Source organism: Cydia splendana, chromosome Z, assembly GCF_910591565.1.
Source record: "Cydia splendana chromosome Z, ilCydSple1.2, whole genome shotgun sequence".
Classification (NCBI taxonomy): Eukaryota; Metazoa; Arthropoda; class Insecta; order Lepidoptera; family Tortricidae; genus Cydia; species Cydia splendana.
The window spans coordinates 19,193,818-19,219,666 of NC_085987.1; the positions used below are offsets into that span (position 1 = coordinate 19,193,818).

The following is a 25,849-nucleotide window of genomic DNA, read 5'->3' on the forward strand; positions in this document are numbered from 1 at the left end:
ATGCTTAGTGAAGGCTTTGTATGAGGTAAAGTGTGATTTTCAGATATACAAACACAATATTTTAATACACCGGTTTATTTTTTTGAATGAAGTTATATTAGTTTCCCAAAGGAGACCGTCGCTGATTATATGATACCTACATATTTTGTAATAGTATCGAATGTATGTCATATGTCAGCTATGACACTCTAACAGTTATCTTAGACAGTGGCAGTATTTGGGCAGTATGGTTGCAGTAAGAGTCAAACAAGAATACCCTCATGTCTAGCGACCATAAAGTTTAACAGTCGCCATCAGATATATCATATATCGGAGCGGCCAAGATGCTCACAAATAACGGAACACGCAACGACTGTGTACTCGTACATAGGTGGTGCGTGCCGGTCCTTCTGTAAGATAATGATATGATCGGCACTTAGAAAAATTACATTTTCCTTTCCTTTGTTTTTGTGTACCTACCTGCTTATACCCCAGGGATGCTTTTTTGCATTAAATGGTAGCAGGTAACATATTCGTAGAAGATTATCACCGTCTGCCTATACACCCTCAACCTCATATCATGGTGTAGGCAACTTTATGTTACAGGTACTGGGGTTTACAAAACCAAATAATTAATCTAGCTGGGAGAAAGTTTATATTTTTTGGAATTCCGCTTACCTCTCGCTTAAAATTTTGTTTGAACAATTACGACGAAACCGACGTTCGTCGGTTATCCACAGTAAAGTTTATCTTGATTAGGCATTTTGAATGAGATACCAAAAAGACAACGGTTAACGAATGACAACACTGCAAAAAGGCAATAAACTTAATTTTTACCTCAGCAACTCAAACAAGGGTGTTATGATGCATACGTTTATGTAGTTACACGCACGCGTTTGTGAAGTGTTCATTGAATTCAAAGATTAACCTATAATGCATGATGGGTTTTTCACTCGTCATCTCATATGATCATTACCTGGTACCGCCGGTATCAGTCGGAGATTTAATACGAAGTCTTAAACATGTTTGGTGTACCTAAACGATTCTAATAATATTGTGGGGGACCCCAAACGTTAAGTGATATTATATATCTATAGGTACCTAAATTCATTTCAATGAATGATCTCGAACTTTAGCAATGACGTAGCAGTTAGATTCCTGTACAGTACAGTATATAACTCGGCAAGGTCGGCCCTAGCTCTTAGTGGCGTGAGCACCGTTGGCTGCCTCTTGCCTATTGTCTTATGGCCTCGCAACTTGTGATTAGCTCAGTTCTGGCAGAATGACTAAGTCTCTCTCGGTAATCATTTTCTTGCAAGTCGTTAGCAGTGTTTTCCCGAAGGATTTACGTAAGTGATCGTGTGAGTCCAGTACTCTATATCCAACCATAATGTGCACGTACCGCAGGTCAATAATTATTAACCGTTCATTAAATAGTTGTTTTATTTTATTATGCGTCAAATTTTACGTTAAATAGAACAATTGTAATTTTAAAAGTATAAGTACAATAGTAGAACAGAATACGTCACACCGTCATAAGGGCCGTTCAACTTCACCCCTATAACAAAACACATACCTATATAAAATACTAACTGTAAAACTTTACAAATCAGATTTAAATGAACGTTATTGAATAGGTATTTATCATTCAAAATCACTCAAAACTGACTTTTTTAATTGACATTTTGATACAAGAAAGTAGTTCTTGGCCCGAGATCTATAAAAGGTACAAGACATTTTAATTTTTGGACGAAGACATTTTCGAGTTTCCTTATATCGAAATTCGAAAAGAACTTAGTAACAAATAATTCTTTGTTTAAGACCTATTTTCTATAGGTATAAGGTATAGGATAGGGGAATAGCTAAGTTTTTTTATTGCAACGTCATTAGTAGCAGGCAATATATATATTTTTTTAATATTACATTCGATTTTTAAAGACTTCTAGACAAGTAAGTAAGTACTTACCTACTTGCTTTATTTTTATTTACGTAGGTCACTCGATTTTTGAGATACTTACACAAGATTTTTTTGAGATTTTTGAGATACAGAAGTTTTGAGATACAGAAAAACTATTCAAGATATAAGTACAAAGTTCTATTCGTCTAAACCAATTTTGAAAACATTTTTGCCAGTTTTGAGCCTATAGGGCAGAAATCGCAACTTCATCAGTTTGTTAGAGCAAACGCAGGATCTAACGACAACAGAGCTTCCAGACTCCAAGATGTTGAAGTAAGATGATATTAACGCTCACCGAACTAACCCCTAGGATCTTTTCAATGTCCGTATATGTAATTTGTGGGTCTTCTCGGACCAACATTTCAGTAATAGACACGTTTTCTACAGTTACTGCTGTTTGCGGGTGACCGCTCCTTTGGTCATCTTCGAGGTTAGTTTTACCCCTTTTAATTTCTATAACACATCTAAAAACTGTTACTCGGGATGGAACGGAGTCCCCTTATGCTGATTGTAATCGTTGTAAACTTAGTTGTTCGGTAAAACCAAATTTAAAATCATAAAATATAATAGCACGCATATGTTCCAAACTGAAGTTCCCCCGTTTCAAAGAAAAACCGCGGGAGCGGTCATAGTAAAATGACTGCAACAAGATTGTTTTTTTTTTAATTTAGCTAATCGACCACTTGTGTTCTATTTTTGAATAAATTTGCTTTTTATAGACATAGAATACAAGTGCGGGCCATTTTTAATTTTCGAGCATCTCAAAACTTATCGAGTGACCTACGTAGTAGTTTCCGACCTAAGCCAAACTTTAAACGGATATCTTCGCGCTACCAATTGCAATTAAAAACAAAGGGAATCCATTCGCGTGACCACAGTACAACATATGAAAACATCTGTCTTTTTACTTTAAAATCTTGACTATCAAAACTTTATGTATGTAAGTACTTACATTATTTTTGCAAATTCATTTCTAGCATGATAAGGCAAACCTACAGGATGCAGTGGTGTCTTGGAAAGGCACAGGGTAAATTTAAACAATAAAGACTTATGAACACAGAACAAAAATTCGAAAAGCACTTTACAGAAAGTGTTTTAAGTTTTAAATGCCGCCATAGGTACATTGCTGTTAAATAATAGCCTGTGTAAGCTGTGTTCAATGAATCGCTCCCGCAAAATCGTGACAATCGTAATTAGGCAGGTCGACCCCGCCACGCCACGCCACTACAAATCCACTGAGAATCGCATCAAAATTCAATTACTAATTATCTCTACAGGATGTTTTTTGAATTCGTTAACCCTTTACCAGGCTGACAGTTCAAAAATGACAATTGAATATCAGCCTTAGGCATCGAAAATAGAACACAAGAAAGTTTGTGGGAAATATATATACCTTAGCCTGGTAAAGGGTTAAGGCCCAGTAAGTTCGTGTTCTTCTCTTACTCTCACTGAGCGTAAGCGTGAGCGAGATGGAAGTGCATGTCCGGGAGCGCGGATATCATTTTTTTAATTTTAATTTTATGTACCTACGTGTAAATATAAAAAAGTAATCTATACTTCCCCTCAAACATGATATTTTAGAAAGCAATTTTCATAATCACAAATCACAAGCTATTGTGTGCATAATTAGTCACAAACTTTTAAAGTGCATTTTAGACCGGTCTATGTTCGTGATTTTTTTCCTATCGAGCGAAAGTCAAAAACTCACGATTCTAATCGATAAAACCCCCGAGAAAGACCTCAAGATTGCCAATTAAATTTATGACATCCATATTGTGATACAATAAAGTGCTACGACTTTTAATAAACTCCGTTTACTGAACCTACTGCACCTTAATTTCGGCGATTTGCTAAGCATATTTAAGGAAACTAACTGGCATAGTTTGTTTTCGTAAATGTGAGTATTTATACTTTTGAATTATTCTTTCATAATTATATTACATACATAAATATATTACCTAAATATAAAAAAATATATAAATTAAGACTATGATCGCATATCAAATTCATTATGTTTCCTAGTAAAATAACCACAAAAAAAGACTTTGAGACCTTTTTTCATAATATCTCTTACCCTTTATGGTAAGAAATCTTATGAAATAAATACTATAAATGCATAAAACAAGAGAGATAGTTTTGGGGCTAGAGTTCACCCAGCATACAAAAAACAAATTAGAATGTTCATTTCATGAAAATGTATTATCAACTGATTGAATAACTGATAGGTGCAGAAATTTATAGCGGTATCTTACACTATAAAAGTAATCTAAGTGCAGAAATGCTTTAACATTATTGATTATCTTTAAAATAGAGTTAATTAGAGTACCTGTGTCTTTAATATTTAGTTGCTCGATATGCAATATTTAGTCATCTATCAAACATTCAAGATTTGAAACGAAAAGGCGTTTGAAACATGTGTTTGAAACGCGCGTTTGAACCGCCTATTTTTGACACTAGGGTATCCGGACAACGAGGATTCAATCGTAACTAAACAGGAAATCATTACTCATTAGGACATAGGTACATGCCATTTTGAATAGTTATTTGTACAACAAGAGATCAAAGTTTGATATTTCTTCGAGTGCTTATTTTGAGTCCCGTGCAAGCGAAAGATTCTATAATAGATTCACGAGCGTAGCGAGTGAATCTAATTTAGAATCTTGAGCGTAGTAAGGGATTCAAAAGCGCACGAGATGTAAGTAAATAACTTTGATCTCGTGTAGTACACAAAATTTTTCACCCTAAGCAGTGAGAACATACCTAGAGGGACAGAGATAATAAAACCCAAGTATATCGAACTTGTATTAGACCCCGCATGTTGAAATGACATTTGACTATAAAGGTCACTTGAATGTCATTTTGTCTCACTCAGTGAGCAAAATCGCATTTTGCTCACTGTTTTTAAGAAGCAAAGTACCCTTGTTCGAGCTGCTGAGGTGAAAAACATTTTATTGTACTTAAACCTTTTTACTAAAGCCATATGGTTGTAATTCGTAGAAAACGCTTTCGCGTAACGCCCAGATATTTTAAGGACTGCGTTGCTAGGGCTGGGGGTGGTGTCACCCGCTTCTCCCCAGCTGTTTTTTACATTAGGCTAAATTTATTCAACCTAACAAAAATTTAATGCAATTAAGTTTTTAACAAATTACATCATCCAGATGACCTGCGTTTCGTCGCTAGCACTCGTGCAATAGACAGTGTGTGTGTGAACTTTGGAAAACTCGCTGACACTAGTTTGCTGCGGGGGATCGCGGGTAGGTACCTCACACTCACAGTGAATGTTTCGTTTTAATTGGGGTATTTTCATCAGTTTATTAAGGTACGGTATACTCGACTCTTTCGATATCCCCACAGAAAAAAAACGAAAGATGTAAGGTCTGGGCTTTTTGGACGGTAGAAGAATGTTACTTTTGCGAGAAATCAATTTGTTGGAAATCATTTTTTTGACTGCTAGTAAATTCATGTTCGTCGTATGGTATGTTGCTCCATCTTGTTGCATCCAAGGCCTGATGTTGTATCCTTCAAATTCATGCAACTGTGGACCCAAATCTCTCACGACATCTTCACGTATTCCACTGAATTTGCAGTACCTAATTCTTTATTATTTTCAACTTAGGCCCAGACCTTACACCTTGTGATTTTTTCCGTGGGGATGCCTGAAGAATCAAGTGTGCTTTAGTAAACTGATGACAATACCCCAAGTAAAACAAAACATTGACGATCAGATAGCCACGATCCCCCGAAGCATGCATGTGTCAGCAAGTTTTTCAAAGTTTATATAGTCGATTTCAGAAGTGCCAACGACGAGACGGATATGATGTAATTCGATCCATCTGCATTAAATATGCATCTGCAAAAAAAATTGCATCAAATTGTTGTTAGAAAGAATAAATTAAATTAAGAATACCTTGTATAGTTTTAATCCCATCGATGTTTTATTTAAAAAGTTCAAGAATTCATGGCCCACCCTGTATTAAGTATAATTATTTATCAAATTACCTACATGTACCTATTTGATGAAGTTAAACTGGCTTTATTCATTTAAATAAAAAATACATGATTAAGTCATTCTAAACAAAAACCTCAGTATAAACTAAAATAAATCTAAAAATGGCCCTCCCTTGCCGCATAGTGCCGAAGATGTAACGAATACCACAACCAATATAATTCAGTTAGTAATTTTTTACTCTTGGTTTTGTTTCAACAAAAAATGCAATCCTTTTTATGATGATGACGCATATAAATATTCCGATGTTTTGCATTTAGTAATGCTTATTTTGATCAGGTAATTTTCCGCATATTAGCAAAAACGCTATACCTACTGTTAATGAATCGAGTAGATAACATCCTGAGTGAGTAGGTAGGTAAGGAAGCTTAATTATAATTAGTTATGTTATTAAAAAGAGCGCAGAGCGCGGTGATGGCCTTACGGCGGCGGCGGATAAACGCTGGGCTCGAGCCAGCGCGGAGCCGCCATTGTGGCTCGTCTCCGGCCACATCCTCCATTGTTGGCTCATCTCACATAATCACTTGGTCAGTCATTATTAGCCATAAAGCTAAGATTGTAACCTATTCTATACCATTACGTATTCACTAGCATATAAGTAATGCTTGTAGTTTACCTCCTGTTTGAGTAACAATGGGTAACGATTTTTTTAACCAATTATTTTCGATGAATATTAGATACATGTATTATTAGTTATTGCGCAAAAGATAAACTAATTGAACCGGAGGCGAACTTAATATCATGAGGCGTTCTCTACTAGTCAACCTTAGGGCAAAGCAAATAGCAAAATTAATGTAATAAGTAAATACTAAGTAAGCTATCAGCGTATTTCTGTGATATTTTGTAATACATATAAGGTAAATCATTTATTACTGGCCACCCCCAATAACTGGAAACCTTACACTAAAAACAGGATTCCTTGTAATATTTACATAATCCAAGTATTTTTTTTATAAGGTGTCCAGTTATAGGAAGGTGGCCGGTAATAGGCGATTTACCCCATAAGGTAGACGTTCGAGTGCTCGTCAATGTTCCAGTACCTACATCTTTAAACTGAAGTAATTGTCAATAGAGATGTCAGCAGGCCCCTGTTTCACCACGCTGACAATTGCCGCCTAAGGGCCATCACACACTAGCGTTTTTTGAGCGTCGGCGTCTAGTGAGTGCTATGACTGCTATGGTAAATGGCGTCGTTGTGCAGTTGCGCCAACGTTGCGTCGAGCAGCAGCCATAGAGTTGACTAGACGCCGACGATCAGGAGACGCTAGTGTGTGGTGGCCCTAACATTGACAGTATACCGCGTACATTGCTGGTCCAACAAGTAAACTTTGATGCTATGTTCTGACGTTACTTACCGACCCATAAATATACAGTAGGTACACATTAGAAATGCATGTAAGTAGCTATATGTACCTACATACATGCAGGTCTACCATAGTTAGTAAACATTTATTGTGGTTATCTACAGTCAGGTTATAAGACTTGGTTGCTTAGTTGCTTACGACTAAATAATTTGTTTTATTGTAGGTATTTTATTTTTATGACAACCTAACTTAAGTTAAAAGAGAAATAAAGGAAATAAAACTATAATAATTACTTTAATAATTTTAAAAATCAGTCCCAAAACTAAGCTATACTCTAGAAAATTAACTACTTTACCAATCGCTTTTATCATTACCCTCCGGAGACTAAGAACTTAAATAAGATGCGGGGGGGGGGGGCAATTTAGACTGCGGGATAATTTAAACTAATCGAAATATCTTATTATTAACTAGAGTGCCATATCTGTCCAGATAGCGAAAAAGATGTGTTGTGTGTGACTCTATGTAGTTAATAATGTGGATATTTCGATTAGTCTAAATTACCCCGCATTCTAACTTGCAGGGGGCTGCACCTTACACCTTTACCTGTGTATCCTGGATAAACCGATATATGTATAATAAACATTTACTACATGACAGGAGCATAATATCATTAGTTACCAACATAATAGTTATTTACGATACAAGTGCGGAAAAGAGGAATTTCAAATCGAGTGGCGATAAATTAAAACACGACCGAAGGGAGTGTTTTAAATCGACACGAGTTGCGAATTACTTATTCGCACGTGTATCGTACAACGTTTTACAGTACATATGGCCCTTTATCCTTTTGACATACGAACGGAAAGTGCTGTTTCCCGCACTAGTGCGGGAAAGTAGGACCATATGTACTGTAAACGTATTTTAACATTACAGCTGATTACATCCAAGTATGCAAGCGCGATCAGAGCACGATCAATTCGTGCGTTCGCAAATCCATCGAGAGGCTGCGACCCAAACTAGCGGAGGGCATACCGGAGTTTGAGGTGCCGCCCATAGAACCCTTCTACATTCCCGAGGTACGTTCGGACAATTTACGCGGGATTATGTTTGTTTAATAATGAACAACTCCATTCTTTAAGATTTTCTAAAACTTTTTTAATCTAGCTCGATAATAACTAAAGTGGGTACCTACAAGTTCGTAATTAATTGTTATCTTTTCAAACGTAAAAAGTTTAACGCAGCGGACATTCATGGATTTTAACTTTTATTTATATATTTATGTTCACTACGTTAAACATGAACATATTTCTCATTTATACAAAATTCAAACCGAAGCTATGGTTAATTAATACAATAAATAAATATGTAACGTATTAAATATCTAGTTTGTAAATAGTATGAAATATAAAACTTTGATTTGAAGTTGATCGTGGACAGCGGCAACCTCATCCAGTTCCACGCGGTCGGCAAGGACGTGCAGGTCTCGGGCGCGGGGAACTTCTCTATTAAAAATGTCGAGTGAGTACCTATTATACTTCCCTGTTCTTTCACCTTCTCCTTACAATCAATCAATCAATCAATCAATCAATCAATCAATCAATCAATCAATCAATCAATATTTTTATTTGTTAAACATCACTCAACTTGTATCACTATGTCTTACCAGCATTGGGTATACAAATTTATTTGCGTTGGTAAGTTTAACAATAAACTGCATGCATAAATCTTACCTTACTCTAAACATTAAATAAATATTCACACACATACACTCTGAGAATATCATTCAGAATAAGATGTAAGTACATAATATACAAATATACCCTCATTTAGGGTTCCGTACCTCAAAAGGAAAAAACGGAACCCTTATAGGATCACTCGTGCGTCTGTCTGTCTGTCTGTCACAGCCTATTTTCTCGGAAACTACTGGACCAATTAAGTTGAAATTTGGTACACATATGTAAATTAGTAAACCAAAGATGGACATGTAACGTAAACTAATGATTTTTAAACATGGGGGGCACTTTTGGAGGGTAAATGAGAAAGTTAAAAAATAAAGTTTTTCAAACTATAGGTATCGTGTTATATATCAAATGAAGCTCATCTTGAGAATTTCAAATATATTTTATAATTTTAAAATACATAGATTAGTAGTAAATTAGATTTATTTAATAACATTTTTACAACATAATAAAAACACTAAAACTTATAAGTAAAAAATGTGCCCTAAGCCATTTAGAAGTTATTTACCCTTTGGGTACGGAATCCTAAAAAATAAACTATCATTCATAAAATTATGTGTAAAAATACTCAGTCATCTCGTGTCAAACATCAGTTTACTGTATCTTTTCGGAACAAGTACCACATAGGGCTTGTGCACAAATCACGCGAGGTTTGATATGGGGAGGGGGGGTCACGAAAAAATCACGATAGGTCACGTTGGGGGAGGGGGGTATAAAGAAACCTCACGTGTATTTTTCTCTTCTTCTTTCAATTTAAGAGCTGGGCTCTTGTCGGTGCAGCGTGATGAAGTTGTCTCCACCTTGGTCGGTCCAAAGCCAGCCCCTTAGTGTCCTGGTACGACACGGCCCCTACATGCTCCTTTACTTGGCTCATATAACTCTTCCTTAGTCTTCCCCTCCCTCTCTTTCCATTTATTTTCCCTTCTATGACGTTTCTGATGAAGTGGTCGTGTTGTAGCAGGTGGCCTATCATTCTTCCTCTTCTATTTTTAATAACACTCATTAGACTTATCCTTTCTTTCACTCTGTTTAGGACAGCTTCATTCGTAACTCTTTCAGTCCAACTTATTCCTTCCATCCTTCGCCAACACCACATCTCAAATGCTTGTAGATATTCTTCATCTCTCTTATTTAGCGTCCATGTCTCACATGCATATAGTGCGATGGACCATATATATGTTTTCATAAATCTCTTCCGTATGTTTAAGGATATACGTGATTTAAAAAGGTTTTTCTTCTTATAAAAAGTCTGCTTAGCCATTGCAATTCTTGCTTTTATATCTGGAGTACATCTTGTGTCCTCTGTTATGATACTTCCCAAATATTTGAAGTTCTTGACTTGTTCTATATTTCTTCCCCTTATTTTTAGCTCAATCTTTATATTACCTGTCTTAGACACTTCCATGAATTTAGTTTTATTGTCATTAATTTTTAGTCCAAATTCTTGAAATATTTTATCCATTGTATTTACCAACTTTTCTAAATGAGTGTTGTTATTGGCTAAGGCTGCAATATCATCCGCAAACCTAACAAATAATACTCTCTTTCCATTTATTTGAATGCCCTGCTCTTTTACTGAATCCAAAACCTTTAGGATGGCAGCTTCAATGAACACGTTAAATATGAGTGGTGATAATGAGCATCCCTGTCTTACCCCCTGTTTTATTTTAGCCATTCCCTTTTCATTCTCTACTTCTATAATTGTTACTTGTTGTCTGTATAGTTCATATATTATCTTCCGATCCCTGTAGTCCAATCCTATTTCTTTAAATCTGCCCATCATCAGCTTCCAATTCACCTTGTCGAAAGCCTTTTCCAGATCTATAAAGGCTACACTTGTATTATGGCCTATATCTAATCGCCGGTCTAAGGTCAATCTCAATGCCAGTATTGCTTCTCTAGTACCCTTTTGTTTCCTGAATCCGTATTGGTCCTCTCCTAGGTTGATCTCAATCTTATCTCGTATGCGATATTGTATTATCTTCAGTAGGATTTTTGAAGCTTGTGATATTAGACTAAGCTAGCGTTCTGTGTTCCTCACACTTCATGGTGTTTGCTTTCTTTGGTAACATTACTGTTTTCGTCGTTGTAAAGTCTTTGGGTACTTTTCCTTTTGCGTACATATTCGACAGCAGCTTAAAAACTTGTTCTATTAAGATTGGGTTGTTAGCGTATTTTATCATTTCTATATAGATTTCATCAGCACCTGCGGCCTTTCCGTTTTTTATTGATCTTAGTGCTCTATCGAATTCTCCTCTAATTATTTCTGGCCCCATGTCATCTTTAGGCACTTCCCCTTCAATCTCAATATCATTTTTTTGTACAGATCTTCTACATATCTTATCCACCTTGCCAGAATATCCTTGCTGTCCGTTATTATATGTCCATTCTCGTTTGTATTTTTCTACAGTGAACGAAACTAAGAAAAAAAAACCTACCACATGAGTGTATACTTTTTCTCGGTTCCGTTAAACATAAATGTTCACTCTGCACTTCAAAATAGCGAGTCTATTTAACGAAAATAGAAAAATAAACAAGATTTTCTATATACAATACTATTTATCTTAAAATTAGGTCGAATTAAATAAATTCAAAAAAATACACGTGAGGTTGTGTGGGGGAGGGGGGTAACCAAAAACCTCACCAAATATCACCAAGGGGGAGGGGGGTCAAAAAGTAGCCGAAAACACCTCGCGTGATTTGTGCACAACCCCATAGCACTCTGCAATCAATTTGAAAACATGTAGGTATTTGTCACTTTAAATATAATCTTAGCGGCTCGACTTAAGACTCTAATCGACTTAAGTAAAGTTTTAAAAATACCTTTTCAATATTTATTATTCATCAATTTCATCATAGCTGTATAAAGTACCAACTCACAGTGTTCGATTTCCCTCAAAAAATTTCCCTATGCTGTTAATTGCATAAATCAATCAAGGAATGCATTTGAAATGCAAGACTAGAACACCCAGAAGTCTATTTCAAATACTTTTTTTAATAAAAAATAAATTATATTTCATGACCTTGACATCGAAAAACTACTAAATAAATTCTACAAAAGTATCTGATGAAGAAGTCGCTTTTTAATCAATGTAGTTCGATAAAGAAGCCTTTGGCGCATATTTTCTGTTTCTTAGTTTTGGAATTTACCCTCTGGTTACCGAGTTATTCATATAAATAGAGATTTTTTATTTCATTTTTTTCTCCTAAATAACTCAAAAGTGCGACTTGTGACTAGCACTGACAGATTGCTCTTAACTAGGTCAACCACTGGTAAAAAAATCACGTTCCACTATCGCGGCGTTTGGGAGTTATCGAATTTAAAAATACAGTGTTAGGGTTGACCCTCAACTTGACCTTTAATTTTTAGTCAGTATTAATTCAAAATTTTCCTCTATTACAAAACTGTATATTGTTTAGACATACTCCAGGTACATAAATAAAAATACAGGAACACTGGATTGACGGGGGCAAAAGTGCACCAGTGCTAGTGATTAATTAAAAATCGACTAATCGTAAAATAGTTATTTGTACAACAAGAGATCAAAGTTTGATATTTCTTCGAGTGCTTATTTTGAGTCCCATGCAAGCGAAAGATTCTATAATAGATTCACGAGCGTAGCGAGTGAATCTAATTTAGAATCTTGAGCGTAGTAAGGGATTCAAAAGCGCACGAGATGTAAATAACTTTGATCTCGTGTAGTACACAAAATTTTTCACCCTAAGCAGTGAGAACATACCTAGAGGGACAGAGATAATAGAACCCAAGTATATCGAACTTGTATTAGACCCCGCATGTTGAAATGACATTTGACTATAAAGGTCACTTGAATGTCATTTTGTCTCACTCAGTGAGCAAAATCGCATTTTGCTCACTAAGTGAAACACGCTCAGTGAGCAAAATGCGATTTTGCTCACTGAGTGAGACAAAATGACTCAGTGAGCAAAATCGCATTTTGCTCACTGTTTTTAAGAAGCAAAGTACCCTTGTTCGAGCTGCTGAGGTGAAAAACAATTTTATCCATCATTATCAAAATGGCTAAGTTTGAATACATTTAATTGTGTGCAAACCTCTTTCATTTATACTTATCACAAGTATAAACAACCGATATCTGACATTGACGGTGTCGAGTCACTTGTGATAGGGAACACCATTGCCGGAAAATGAACAGGAGAAACACTATGATAGATCTCTTTCACCGTGCACTAGAATCATCAGATCCGTTCGTGTCTATGGCACACTACAGACAACGCCAAAAATCGTCCAGTAGGATTAGTCTACCAGAAGCAGTTCGTGAACTTCTGAAGCCGATTCATGAGGAAAACTTACAAGAGGCTGAAGTCGATGATGAAGATCTAGCTAATGATGGATCTTCGTTAATAGACGGTGATGAAAATCCATCCCATGTTGACGACTGCACGCTAGTTCTCGAAAATGAAAATGATTTGTATGAGCCACAAAATACATAAAATCTGAGACCAACTTGCGAAAAGAAACTATAACTTGACTTCTGAATTTCTTTCTTTCTTTTCTGAATTTAATGACTTTATTGTTTAACAAAGTGCACTGCACTTAAAAGTTTCTGCGTGGCCCAATGGTTGACTGGTAGAGAATGCCTTTTGGCAAGTCTGCCATTTGTAATTTCTTGTATTGTGCAATAAAGGTTAAATAAATAAATATAAATAAAGTTTCTTATGTTGTTCCTTAATTTAATTTAATCAGATTTTTTAATTACTCCGACCTTTCATATTTGTTTGACCTTTAAGTAACAACCCTAAAAAGTATAATTTGACCTTTATACGTAACTCCCAAACGCCGCGATAGTGGAACGTGATTTTTTTACCAGTGGTAGACCTAGTTAAGAGCCATCTTTCAGTGCTAGTTACAAGTCGCACTTTTGAGTTTTTCAGGAGAAAAAAATGAAATAAAAAATCTGTATTTATATGAATAACTCGGTAAGCAGAGGGTAAATTCCAAAACTAACTACATTGATTAAAAAGCGACTTCTTCATCAGATACTTTTGTAGAATTTATTTAGTAATTTTTCGATGTCAAGGTCATGAAATATAATTTATTTTTTATATAAAAAAGTATTTGAAATAGACTTCTGGGTGTTCTAGTCTTGCATTTCAAATGCATTCCTTGATTGATTTATGCAATTAACAGCATAGGGAAATTTTTTGAGGGAAATCGAACACTGTGCAACTGTATCATGTTTTTTTTTTTTTGCATTTATGTACTTTTTATTAATATAAATAACGAAAATTAAATTCAAGTGGAAAGTTAATACTTCACTCACAATAATTGGTAATAATAAAAAAAAAACATTAAAACTAACTATGAATTAAAGATTTAAAAAACTGAACTAAAATTTTAAATTTTGTAATTGGTTTATTAGTAGGTATAGATAGATATTAAAGCGTGATTAGGGGAGAGACTATGTATTCCATTGAGCCGGAGGTTGAAATTAGGGTTTCTAATAGGTAGTACACTCAAAATACATATTTGTAATTTGTATAAAAGTGAAGCACGAATAAAAAAAAGAATAATGATTTTCCACCTACAAATTTTTAGGCAATCTATGGAGGATATTCTTCATTGCTTAACATTTTTGTAGGTACCTATCTAAAATTTTAGTAGTTATGATGTTATGATCTACGGCCTAGTTTGATTAATGTACACATTTAACAGATGGATAAAGTACCTACCTCCGTTGTACCTAGGGTTGCCAGATCGAAAGGCGCTATTATCGGGAAACAAGATCAATCTTTCGGGATTTTGGGACTTAGGTCGGGAAAAAAAATACATTCAAATTAAAGTAATTGTATTAAAAACCACGATATTTTACCTTATTGCCACTTCGTCAGCTCGCTCGCTTGACGACAGTTCGGAACTTGAAATTATTGTTTCATAACTTGAAGCTGTTTTTCGGGACAATTTTCACTTTGTCGGGAATCGGGAACACGTGCTAAAAATCGGGAGAATCCCGCTAAATCCCGACCATCTGGCAACCCTAGTTGTACCGGAGCGGAAGTGAAACTAAAATAAATATGTATAAACTTCTAGCTGTAATTATTTACATTCGTAAATTACCTCGACCGGACATAAATGACTTTATACTTAATAAAATGACTTCAAGATATATTTTTTAAAGATATGTAAAAAATATATGAGTTCCTTTGCTCCGTTGCACCTAAATATTATTGCACGTACGAGTAATAGGTATTTAGTACATACTCTAGCTAGGCAGGGATAAATGTACTTATAATCGTATCTCTCGTATAGCGCCTACCGCTATTGAAAGCAACTTACATATTTTTAATATGAAGCCAGTAATTGCTATGTTCGTTGCCTAGGCAATGTTAGTAAGTATGTGTAAAAACTTAGTTAGTCCCTTTTGTTTGTAGTGATGTCTTCGGATAGCCATTCTATATTTGTAATTTGTAATAAACGTAACATTTACATAACGTGCAGGGGGACAATCTCGACTGCGGGTTAATTTCAACTAATACAACTACGGGATTCATTTTAATATACTTAATTATAAATTTACGATAAATCATTACATAACTTGACGGCCTCCTAGCCTAGTCGGTAGTGACCCTGCCTACGAAGCAGGAGGTCCCGGGTTCGAATCCTGGTAAGGGCATTTATTTGTGTGTTTATCAATTATAATTTGTTCCTGAGTTAATTATGGATGTTTTCTATGTATATAAGTATTTATATATAATTAATATACCTTATATATCGTCGTCTAGTACCCACAACACAAGCCTTATTGAGCTTACCGTGGGACTAGATTGATCTGTGTAAAATTGTCCTTTAATATTTATTTATTTAATATTTAATTATATTCATTAAACGAACAAAACTATATGTATATAAATAGTAATTATCTATATCTATATTATAAGCGAAGATCTTGTTAAAGTTACTAGTAGTCTGGGTATTTTAAAGTTAGGATAAATCTAATTTACAACTTGGTGGCAACAATGTATGTTCAAAATCAAACTTGGTATCATTTGGTTTATCCTAACCCACTTTTTATATTGTAACCAGCGTAAGGGAAGAAAAACAAGCAACGTGGCTAAAAAGAAAATACTTTAACTACCTAGGAAAATAGGTACCACTTACTTATCTCTTCCTTTGCCTGAATTACAAACTTTAGGCCCTCAGAGAGTACGGCAACATTCCTACTCCTTAATAGGTTCTTAGAATTAGTTCATCAAATCATCACTTTTAGCTTAGCGTCATCGTATGATAGCAGTGGTTATTATTATAATATTAGCGCGCTGTCATAATGTAGCTTGCGTAAGCGTTGCGTTACGGTCTAGTGGCAGTGCGCCGCCGGCACACCGGTGCGGCGTCCGCAATATACCCTCCCTCCCTACATCACCTACCTACGAGTACATGCTTGCATTTGTTTTTATTAGCTACTGTGTACTGTGTAACGTGTGTAGGTACTTGAAATACGTTTCATCATCATCATCATTTCAGTCCTTAAATGAATAAATCTGATTCATAGGTACTTTATTTCGAATTCCTACGTTAACGTATCAGTAAAAAGAAAACGTTAACCTACTAAGACCCTGCGTACAATTTTTTGTATATAGGGACCTATTCTGAGGTCTATTTTGAATTTTTAATGATTAACTAAGAGTTCCAAATTCGAGTACAAAACAAATGCGTTTGGGTCTCAGGAGGAATGTCTAAAATACGGTCCAGTTTATGATGGCATCGGTGCATTCGGGTTGAGAGCCTTCCTGGCCGCCACGGCATCAGACGCAAAAGGAATTGTCGCCTTGTCTCCATCCAAAGATAAAAAAATAGTGACAAGGTCCACAACCCCCTCTGACGACGCCAAAAAGGACGGCAGACTGATATGCATCCCGTGCACGCCGTATGCCCAAACCTGGCCCAAACCACCGTTCCGTATGGACACAGATGCCAAAGCCCACAGATCTGGATTGAGGGAGAGATAAGCTAATTACTTAAGCTGTAATTATATTCACTATATATTATTTATTTATTGCTGCAAGCTTCCGTAGGTATAAATATATATCCAGAAATTACAATATAATTACATAGCCAATTATAGGTTCTCACTGTTATAAGATCGATTGTAGATCCTAATAACTTCTTCAATTTCCCACAATTTAGGCTACTCTTTTATAAAGTTATCGTATATCTCCAGCATACTGCTCAATATTCAACCCCCTACCAAACTATCAAAACAATATCAAATTCGTATTAATTTGCGCTTATCGTTCCGTTTCAGTCTTACGTTAATGTCGAAAAGTTGCTGCTAGTTATAGCATCGCTGCCGACTGCATTGCTACAGGAAATGTCAGTTATCCAGGACACGAATATTTATTTTGAGATTTGTAGGCAATAGGTACTGCCGACGGCATTGCTGTGTATATTTTAGCGAGTTGTAATGTATCACGTATATTTTTGTCTAGCTGATCGTCGCATAGCATATGTTTGGTGGATGTGGTTGTCTACCACATATTAAGTTGTAACATGAGTGTATTGCAGCGTGGACCTGGAGTCGCTGCGCATCAGCGCGCGCGTGCGTTTCCCGCGGCTGCACTTCGTGGGCCGGTACGTGCTGGACGCGCGGCTGCTAGTGCTGCCGCTGCACGGCGCTGGCACCATCGTCGCTGATGCCAGTATGTTTTATTTTATACTTATTTTATATTTTTGCTTCTATTCTAACCATAATAAATGTCCTGTCATCCGTCCGTCTCCTAGGGTTCTTTTTAGGGTTCCGTAACTCAAAAGGAAAAAACGGAACCCTTATAGGATCACTTGTGCGTCTGTCTGACCGTCCGTCTGTCCGTCTGTCACAGCCTATTTGCTCAAAAACTACTGGACTAATGAAGTTAAAATTTGGTACACATATGGAAGTCTGTGACCCAAAGACGGACTTGTAATAAAAAAACCGGCCAAGTGCGAGTCGGACTCGCGTTCCAAGGGTTCCGTATATTACCCATTTTTTAACAATCAGTGCCGGATTAAGATATGTTGATGCCCTAAGGATTTCTAGGTGCCCCCTCTCCCTCGGGTCATCAAGATTACATTGATTTTTTGGTAAATTGAGAGAAGTTCATTGCCTCGTTACAGCTGAGAATGGAAATCAGTCACATCATTTTATCACGACGATTGACAGTGCCGCAGCAGTAATGTTGCAACAGAGTACCTAATGCTGTTGCAGTCGCCACCCGAATGTCACCTATATCATAGCTTAGAAAGTAATAGAAACGCGAGCGAAGCGGGCGCGGAAATTTTTCGATATAAAAACGCAATATCATAGACAGTTGTAAATTTTTACTTTTAGTATGGAAATCAGTCACATCATTTTATCACGGAAGTTGACAGTACTGCAGCAGTAACGTTGCAACAGAGTAATGTTGCTGCAGTCGCCACCCGAATGTCACCTTTATCATACCTTATAATTTTATTGAAAACGCGAGCGAAGCGAGCGCGAAAATTTTTCGATATACAAACGCAATTTTACTTTTAGTCCCAACCAGGCGCGAATCCAGGATTTCATACAGAGAAGGGATGGGACAGTTTTCTATCAGCCTAGCTTCGCATAGGGCTCGATATTTCTTAGGCTTCGATATTCGAGGTTGTTTTCATGCATAAAATATGCAAGAAAGCAGAGCTTGGAATTGAATTGGCGAAGTGTGAGAAAGGCAGTAGGCCTAGCTGCGAAAGAGGAAAGCTTGGATTTGGATCCACGCCCAAGTGTAATTAAGGCAGAAGGCCTCGCATAAGACCTAACGCCGAACCGCAAAAGAGTGGGTTGAAATCGAATCTATGCATGTAATCACGACTCTTCTACTGCTACCGATTATTTCCCAAAGAATTACGCGCCATTATTTTTGCAAATTAGCTTTTGGACAGCTAAAAAAAATCGTGTGGTAAAAACGATGTGTCTGTCCCTAATTTTAAAATTTGTTCACCTTTTTCAACCTGGCATTTTGGTGCCCCTCCTGAACGTGGTGCCCTAAACACGTGCTTGTTTTGCTTATTGGTTACAAAGTCTTTATTAATTCAACCATTAAAGTCGACGAGTACAAAAAACTTTAAGCTAGTTCTCAATTTAACATTTTTTTTAAACATTATTTTTAATTTGACCTTACAATTACTCGTAAGTAGGTAAGACCGTTAAATATTTAAAATGATTATCTTATCAGAAAATTATCACCAATTACTCTAAGAAAACTACTACTCTAAGTAATCCGGCACTGTTAACAATGTATTTTTTATGTGAAACGTGAGTGAAATCTCTTTAAAAAATCCGTAGGGGTCGGATTAAAAACTGTAATTAAGTCTGACTCACGCTTGACTGTACATTTCTAATAGGTTTTCCTGTCATCTATAGGTATAGACCTATTTTATGTATTTTTTTCAAAATTTTAGACCTAGTAGTTTCGGAGATAAGGGGGGGGGAATGGTCATTTTTTGCCTATTTTCTTGAATAACTTCTAAACTGTTGATTCGAAAATTATAAAAAAAAATATTTGAAATCCTTACAATAAGCTCTTTCATTTGATATGTAACATGATATAGTTTGAAAAATTTTTTTTTTCATTTTTTCATTTACCCCCCAAAAGTGGCCCCCATGTTTAAAATTCATTTGTTTACGTTACATGTCCGTATTCGGGTCACAAACTTACATATGTGTACCAAATTTCAACTTGATTGGTCCAGTAGTTCCGGAGAAAATCGGCTGTGACAGACGGACAGACAGACAGACAGACAGACAGACAGACAGACAGACGCACGAGTGATCCTATAAGGGTTCCGTTTTTTCCTTTTGAGGTACGGAACCCTAAAAAATGAATTTTAAGCATAGGGGGCACTTTTAGGGGGAATATGAGAAAATTAAAAAACAAAGTTTTGTAAACGATATCGTGTTACATATTAAATGAAAAGGCTTATTTTGAGGATCTCAAATATATTTTTTCTATAATTTTATATGAAATAGTTTAGAAGTTATTTAAGAAATTAGACAAAAAATACCACCCCCCCCCCCCCCTTAACTCCGATACTACTGGGTCTAAAATTTTGAAAAAAATACACATAATTGTTCTTCACCTCTAGATGACAGGAAAACCTATTAGAAATCTACAGTCAACCGATGGCCCGAAGCGTCCCCTAGAGACTTTTTGAAACGCACGGCCGAAGGATGAGCTGTAGGGGTTAGTGCTCAAACACAGAACAATTATAGTACAGTAGTAGTATAGTAGTACAAGTGTCTGAACGCGAAGGTCGAAGGCCCTGAAGGGCCGGGGCCTCCGACATGTCCATGCTTCCTGCAAAGGAGATCGTCGATTTTGTTCTATCTTTTGTTAAGCGATTGGGCCCGATACCTATAGATTACTGGAAAAACGTATAAGAAGTCTACAATTAAGCGTGAGCCGGACTTAAGAATAAGAATTGCGGATAAGCTCTTGCAGGGCCACAACCGCAATTGTTTACGTGAAACGTGGTGTGGACAGCTAGTGCGAAGGTCGAAGCCCAAGCTCTGCATTGGGCCGAAGGCCTGAATCATCCGAGAGAGGTGCGCCTCCACGTAAGGTCGAAGGATGAGCTGTAGGAGGTTAGTGCTCAAACAGAACAAATAATTGGTTTAAATACCTACGAGTATCTAAATGAGAAGGCTGAACTGTCGTATATCAGAGGATCTACCGCGAACACCGAAGTTCGCAAATTGCGGAGATTTCTCTTTTACTCCAATGAAACCGTAATTAGAGTGACAGAGAGAAATGCCAGCAATTTGGGAACTTCGATTTTCGCGGTTATAGCCCTGTTCAGGGCCGGATTAACCCTAAGTCAAAGTAGGCAACTGCCTAGGGGCCCCGCCTCGGCTAGGGGGCCCCGGCGGCTCAGCGCGCACCAAATAAAATTTTGTTCCATAGGGTCAAAATTCATAAGTAATTTTTTTATTCTTAAAATAATGAGTATACTTTGTTATTGCTTTTTTTTCGATCAATTCTTTAAATTAATGAAATACTGTAATAAAATTGAAGCAATACGTTACAGTTTACGGGGCGTATTCTGCGTACCTGTTGTAAAGTTGTAATAATAGGGGATTTCAGGAAAAATGGTTCACTTTTATTCGAACAACCAACAACTTTCGTGTTATTTCGACTCAGAATCACGAGGACTATTGATTAAAACCAAGAAAAAGAAAGAAGACGAACGTGTCCCCAGTTTTTCATAGGAATGCTCGACCTTCAGCTTCACTTTTTACCTCAATTTACCATTGGTTTGTGTTTCACATCTCCTCTACTTCAGCTTAGCCTTTGGCCTCGCTGCGGCCTGCAGTCTCGCTTTTTAATACAATGGACATTGGTTCGTGTTTGTGCTCTGAACTATTTATCCTGAAGTCTGATGAAGCACGGCTTTGACTTCGCATGAAAGCTCGCCTCACTGGGGCACTTCGGACTTTTAGGCCCAGATGAAGATCGATACCCAGCCTTTTAACACGCTTTCACAATTTGCGATATATTGTTAACAAAAAATTTCGCGCTCGCTGCGCTCGCGTTTATTTTTGGTTCTTTAGTTGACCCTGTATCGTCTACATGTTAGCTTGACTAGTGAATGAATAGAGTTAGACCAAGAAAAGTCTGCAATTATTTTGATAGCATACGCAGTGCAAGTGTTATTTATACGTCATAATTTCATAGAAGTTTTGACGTTTAAAATAACACTTAAACTGCGAGCGTGCTATCAAAATTGTTGCAGGCTTATCTTGGTCTAACTCTAGTAATTTAAGTAATTTTAACATATGGAAATTATTTATTATTAGGTTGATTCTAATCATGTGGCTCGGCGTTTGGTCTTATGGTCGGACAATTGCTGTTCAGCCTCGCAAAATATTAACTATTGAGAAAATCAACTTTGCAGAACTGAGCTTAGCCGTTAGCCTCGCTTAAAATTTGCCATTAGAGGTAGATAGGCAAGTGACGCTGAAGCTCACATCTTTGGTATTGCACTGGGAATTGGCCTTGAGCCTAAAGGGCTCTCCCCACACTTGACGCGACGCGGAAGCGGCAAAAACCGATAGAATAAAGCTTTATGTCCACGCAATAAGAGCGAAAAGAACATCGTTCGATTTGGATCGGCTCGGCCTACGCCTGAAAATTGAAATTAAAAACGCAAACTTAAACTTTCCCTGTACTAAATATGCTGTGTGCAGAATTGACTGTAGGGGGCCCCGAGCCTCGCACTGCCTAGGGGCCCCGACATGCTTAATCCGGCCCTGGCCCTGTTATCTTGAAATTACAGAGATACGCCTAACCAATGCAAAAAAAAATTAGGCACTATGCTTAACACAATACTTGAACAAAATTTAAAAAAAATATTGCGTAACTATCCTCTGATAGCTCAGTTAAAAAACACGGAAAAGCCGGGGTGTGCCCCTAGCCAGCCGTGTGTGGAACAATTGAATGAACAGTTGAATGTACTTAAGAACTTCCCTTTGCTCGCTCGTTCGAAAATGTGTGCAGTACGGAACCCTTGGGACGCGAGTTCGACTCGCACTTGACCGGTTTTTTTGCTGTGACGTTGCTTCGATATGTCCACTTAAGTTTAATGGGAGAATTGTGGTTTTATTATATTTAAAAAACCGGCCAAGTGCGAGTCGGACTCGCAAACGAAGGGTTCCGTACCATTATATATAAAAACGGTCACCCATCCAAGTACTGACCCCGCCCGACGTTGCTTAACTTCGATCAAAAATCACGTTTGTTGTATGGGAGCCCCACTTAAATCTTTATTTTATTCTTTTTTTAGTATTTGTTCTTATAGTGGCAACAGAAATACATCATCTGTGAAAATTTCAGCTGTCTAGCTACCACCAGGGGCGTATTTTGAAATTTGGCGCCTCGGGCCAATACGTTTCGCCGCCCCGGAAGTCAAGGAAGAAAAACAAAATGCAATCCGCCAGGAGCGGCATGCCGCCCATGGGGGTTGGCATATGCCGCCCCTGGAGGTTGGCGCCCCGGGCCATGGCCCGGATGGCCCTAGGGTAAATACGCCCCTGGCTACCACAGATCACGAGATACAGCCTGGTGACAGACGGACGGACGGACAGCGGAGTCTTAGTAATAGGGTCCCGTTTTACCCTTTGGGTACGGAACCCTAAAAAACGAAATTTATTGACGAGAAACAAAATATGTATCTAGGTGTAAGCGTTTTCTTTACATGATTGGGAAGTCTAGATTTTTCTGTAGGTAAAGATATTTTGAAATTAATAGGTAATTTACAATTGAGAATGTACCTGTATGTGTTGTGTAGGATTCGTATTCGTACTCGTACCTAGATTTTATAATATTTAGCATATTTGATTACTTATTTTCATTAACATCGACCTAATTATCCGATGTTATTTCAGTAAAGTGCGACACGGAGATAGTGCTGCACTCGCAGCTGGTGGAGCGCGATGGGGTGGAGTACTTGCAGTTCTCGGCGCTGGACGTGCGCCTGGACGTGCGCGACTACCGCGTGCGCCTCGACGGCCTCTTCGACGGCAACAAGGCGCTCGGTGCGTGTCTCTGCCTCACGAGCTACTACCAATATTATAGGTTTTACTTTAAGCTTGGAAGTGCTCTGCAGCTCAAAATTATTTGTCTAGTGGGTTAAGAGGAGGTTGAAAGTTTGGAACGAGATCTAAAGAAATTTTAAGGGGCCCACTGATTAACAGTCCGCCGGACGGTATCGGCCTGTCAGTTGTTCGGAACTGTCAACTAACTGACAGGCCGATACCGTCCGCCGGACTGTTAATCAGTGGGCTCCTTTAGTGAGTGAGGGACTTTAAAATTTCTGAAAGACATTGTGACAGACAAATGTGTCGCGTTGTTTAATTAATAAAGCAGCTGCTATTTTTTGCTACAAAATATTTGTATAGAATTCAAACAACTAATATAAAACTCGCGAACGAAGTCGTGGACAACAGAAGAGAAAAATCGCATGAAAATTATAAATACCTACTATTAAAGGCGTATATACCCGAGTATTATTAACAAACTTTTTATTTAAATTTTACAATACGATATATAAAGAAAATAAAAAATATATTATATTATTTTCCAGGCGATGCGGCGAACGAAGCCATCAATCAAAGTCGGGAGGAGATCCTTCGTGCCACCAAGCCCTACGCCGAAAGAACCGTTTCCAAGCTCTTCCTTGACACTGCCAATAAGATTGCTAATATCTTCCCCTTCGATCAGCTGATACCGCAGTAGCGGAGTCTACACTGCACGGAGGATTACCTAAATTACTTTATGGAAAATGTATGAAATGAATGAAAATGTCAATGGAAATTTTCTATTAAAAACAAAAGTCTTCTAATATATAATTTGAATGACAAATTCTTAGTATTGGATCCTATACTTGGTCAAGCAAATCAGATCAGTAGAAAAAGGCGCGAAATTCATTTTCTATGGAACGCTAACCCTTCGCGCCTACATTTTTTTAAATTTGCCGTCTTTTTCGACTGACAAGATTTGCTTGACCATCTATACTTACTAAATCTAAATTTATCTAAATCCGCTAACAAAGCCACTAAATTGTACATGTGAGCCAACAGGAGTGGTCATTCCTCCATACAAACGTAGGTAGTCCACGTTTTCCTCCGTGGTTTTTGAAGCTAGAGCAATGATTTTTTCAACACAGATTAATATAGTCAATATCTGTGTCGGACCGTTTTGCTTTTTTTGATATTTTTGTTTTTTAAGGCGCTAGAGCCCTTAAAAAATGGCCAAAATGGCCTAATTGACTATGCCGCAATGAGAGGCGTGGTATTCAAAACTGATATCAATTAGCCAAAAAAGCAAAACGGTCCGACACAGATAATTTCATCATCATCATCATCAACATTCAGCCTATATACGTCCCACTGGGCACAGGCCTCCTCTCACTCGCAAGAGGGCTTGGGCTATAGTCCCCACGCTGGCCCAATGCGGATTGGGGACTTCACATACACCTTTGAATTTCTTCGCGGATGTATGCAGGTTTCCTCACGATGTTTTCCTTCACCGAAAAGCAAGTGGTAAATATCAAATGATATTTCGTACATAAGTTCCGAAAAACTCATTGGTACGAGCCAGGATTTGAACCCGCGACCTCCGGATTGAAAGTCGGACGTCATATCCACTCGGCCACCACCGCTTCCGATAATTTCATAATCATTTAGATTGCCAAATTTGGTTACAATTGGTTAAGTTTTGGAGGAGGAAACAGTGGAGTACGAAACCTCGATTTTTGACATTTTTACGCAGGATTTTTCGCCTCAGCTGCAGTTGTCCCTATCGCACTAATTTTAGGGGCGGAGTCAAGTTTCTAAATACGTACACCGCCAGAAAAGTGATGGGCAATATCGACATTTAATGTCGATAATCTAGTGATGTAAGAAGTTATCGATAAACCGTCTTGTGTGAAAATATATAGATCCTCCTAAGACACAAGGGGTTTTGCGTTGAGAGGGAACACATTTTTGTAGCTACATATACAATCTATTTTGAACTTTTTGATTCTAATATTTCAAATTAGAAATCAAAATCAAAAATATTTTATTGCATGGTTATGGGTTTACAAAATTTTTAGGTACAGTCACGCTCCGTGATTGTCGAGCAATTTAAGGTCCTAGCTAGGGAATGCAATCTCGCACCAAGATTGGCAATTCGAGATCTCGCACGAAAAATCCGAATCGAGATTGGGTGTTTCGAGATCTCGACAGTCAGATTTTCGGGATCGAGATTAATCTCGACGAGATCGAGATTTGACAAAGTAACTAAAAATGTGTTATTTTAATCAAAAATCTCAAAGAATTCCATATATATGTCG

The 25,849-nt window shown here is 37.3% G+C and overlaps 1 protein-coding gene across 1 annotated transcript; it reads left to right on the forward strand.

Annotated features, from left to right (window-relative positions):
* Positions 1–1,164: 1,164 nt before the first annotated feature.
* LOC134804871 (uncharacterized) lies at positions 1,165–24,351 on the forward strand. Its single transcript, XM_063778178.1, has 6 exons — positions 1,165–1,328; positions 8,180–8,322; positions 8,670–8,764; positions 17,525–17,658; positions 23,400–23,549; positions 24,098–24,351. Exons 1-6 carry the CDS (start codon positions 1,262–1,264, stop codon positions 24,247–24,249), a joined length of 741 nt encoding a protein of 246 aa, XP_063634248.1. The 5' UTR covers positions 1,165–1,261; the 3' UTR covers positions 24,250–24,351.
* The last annotated feature ends 1,498 nt before the right edge of the window (positions 24,352–25,849 follow it).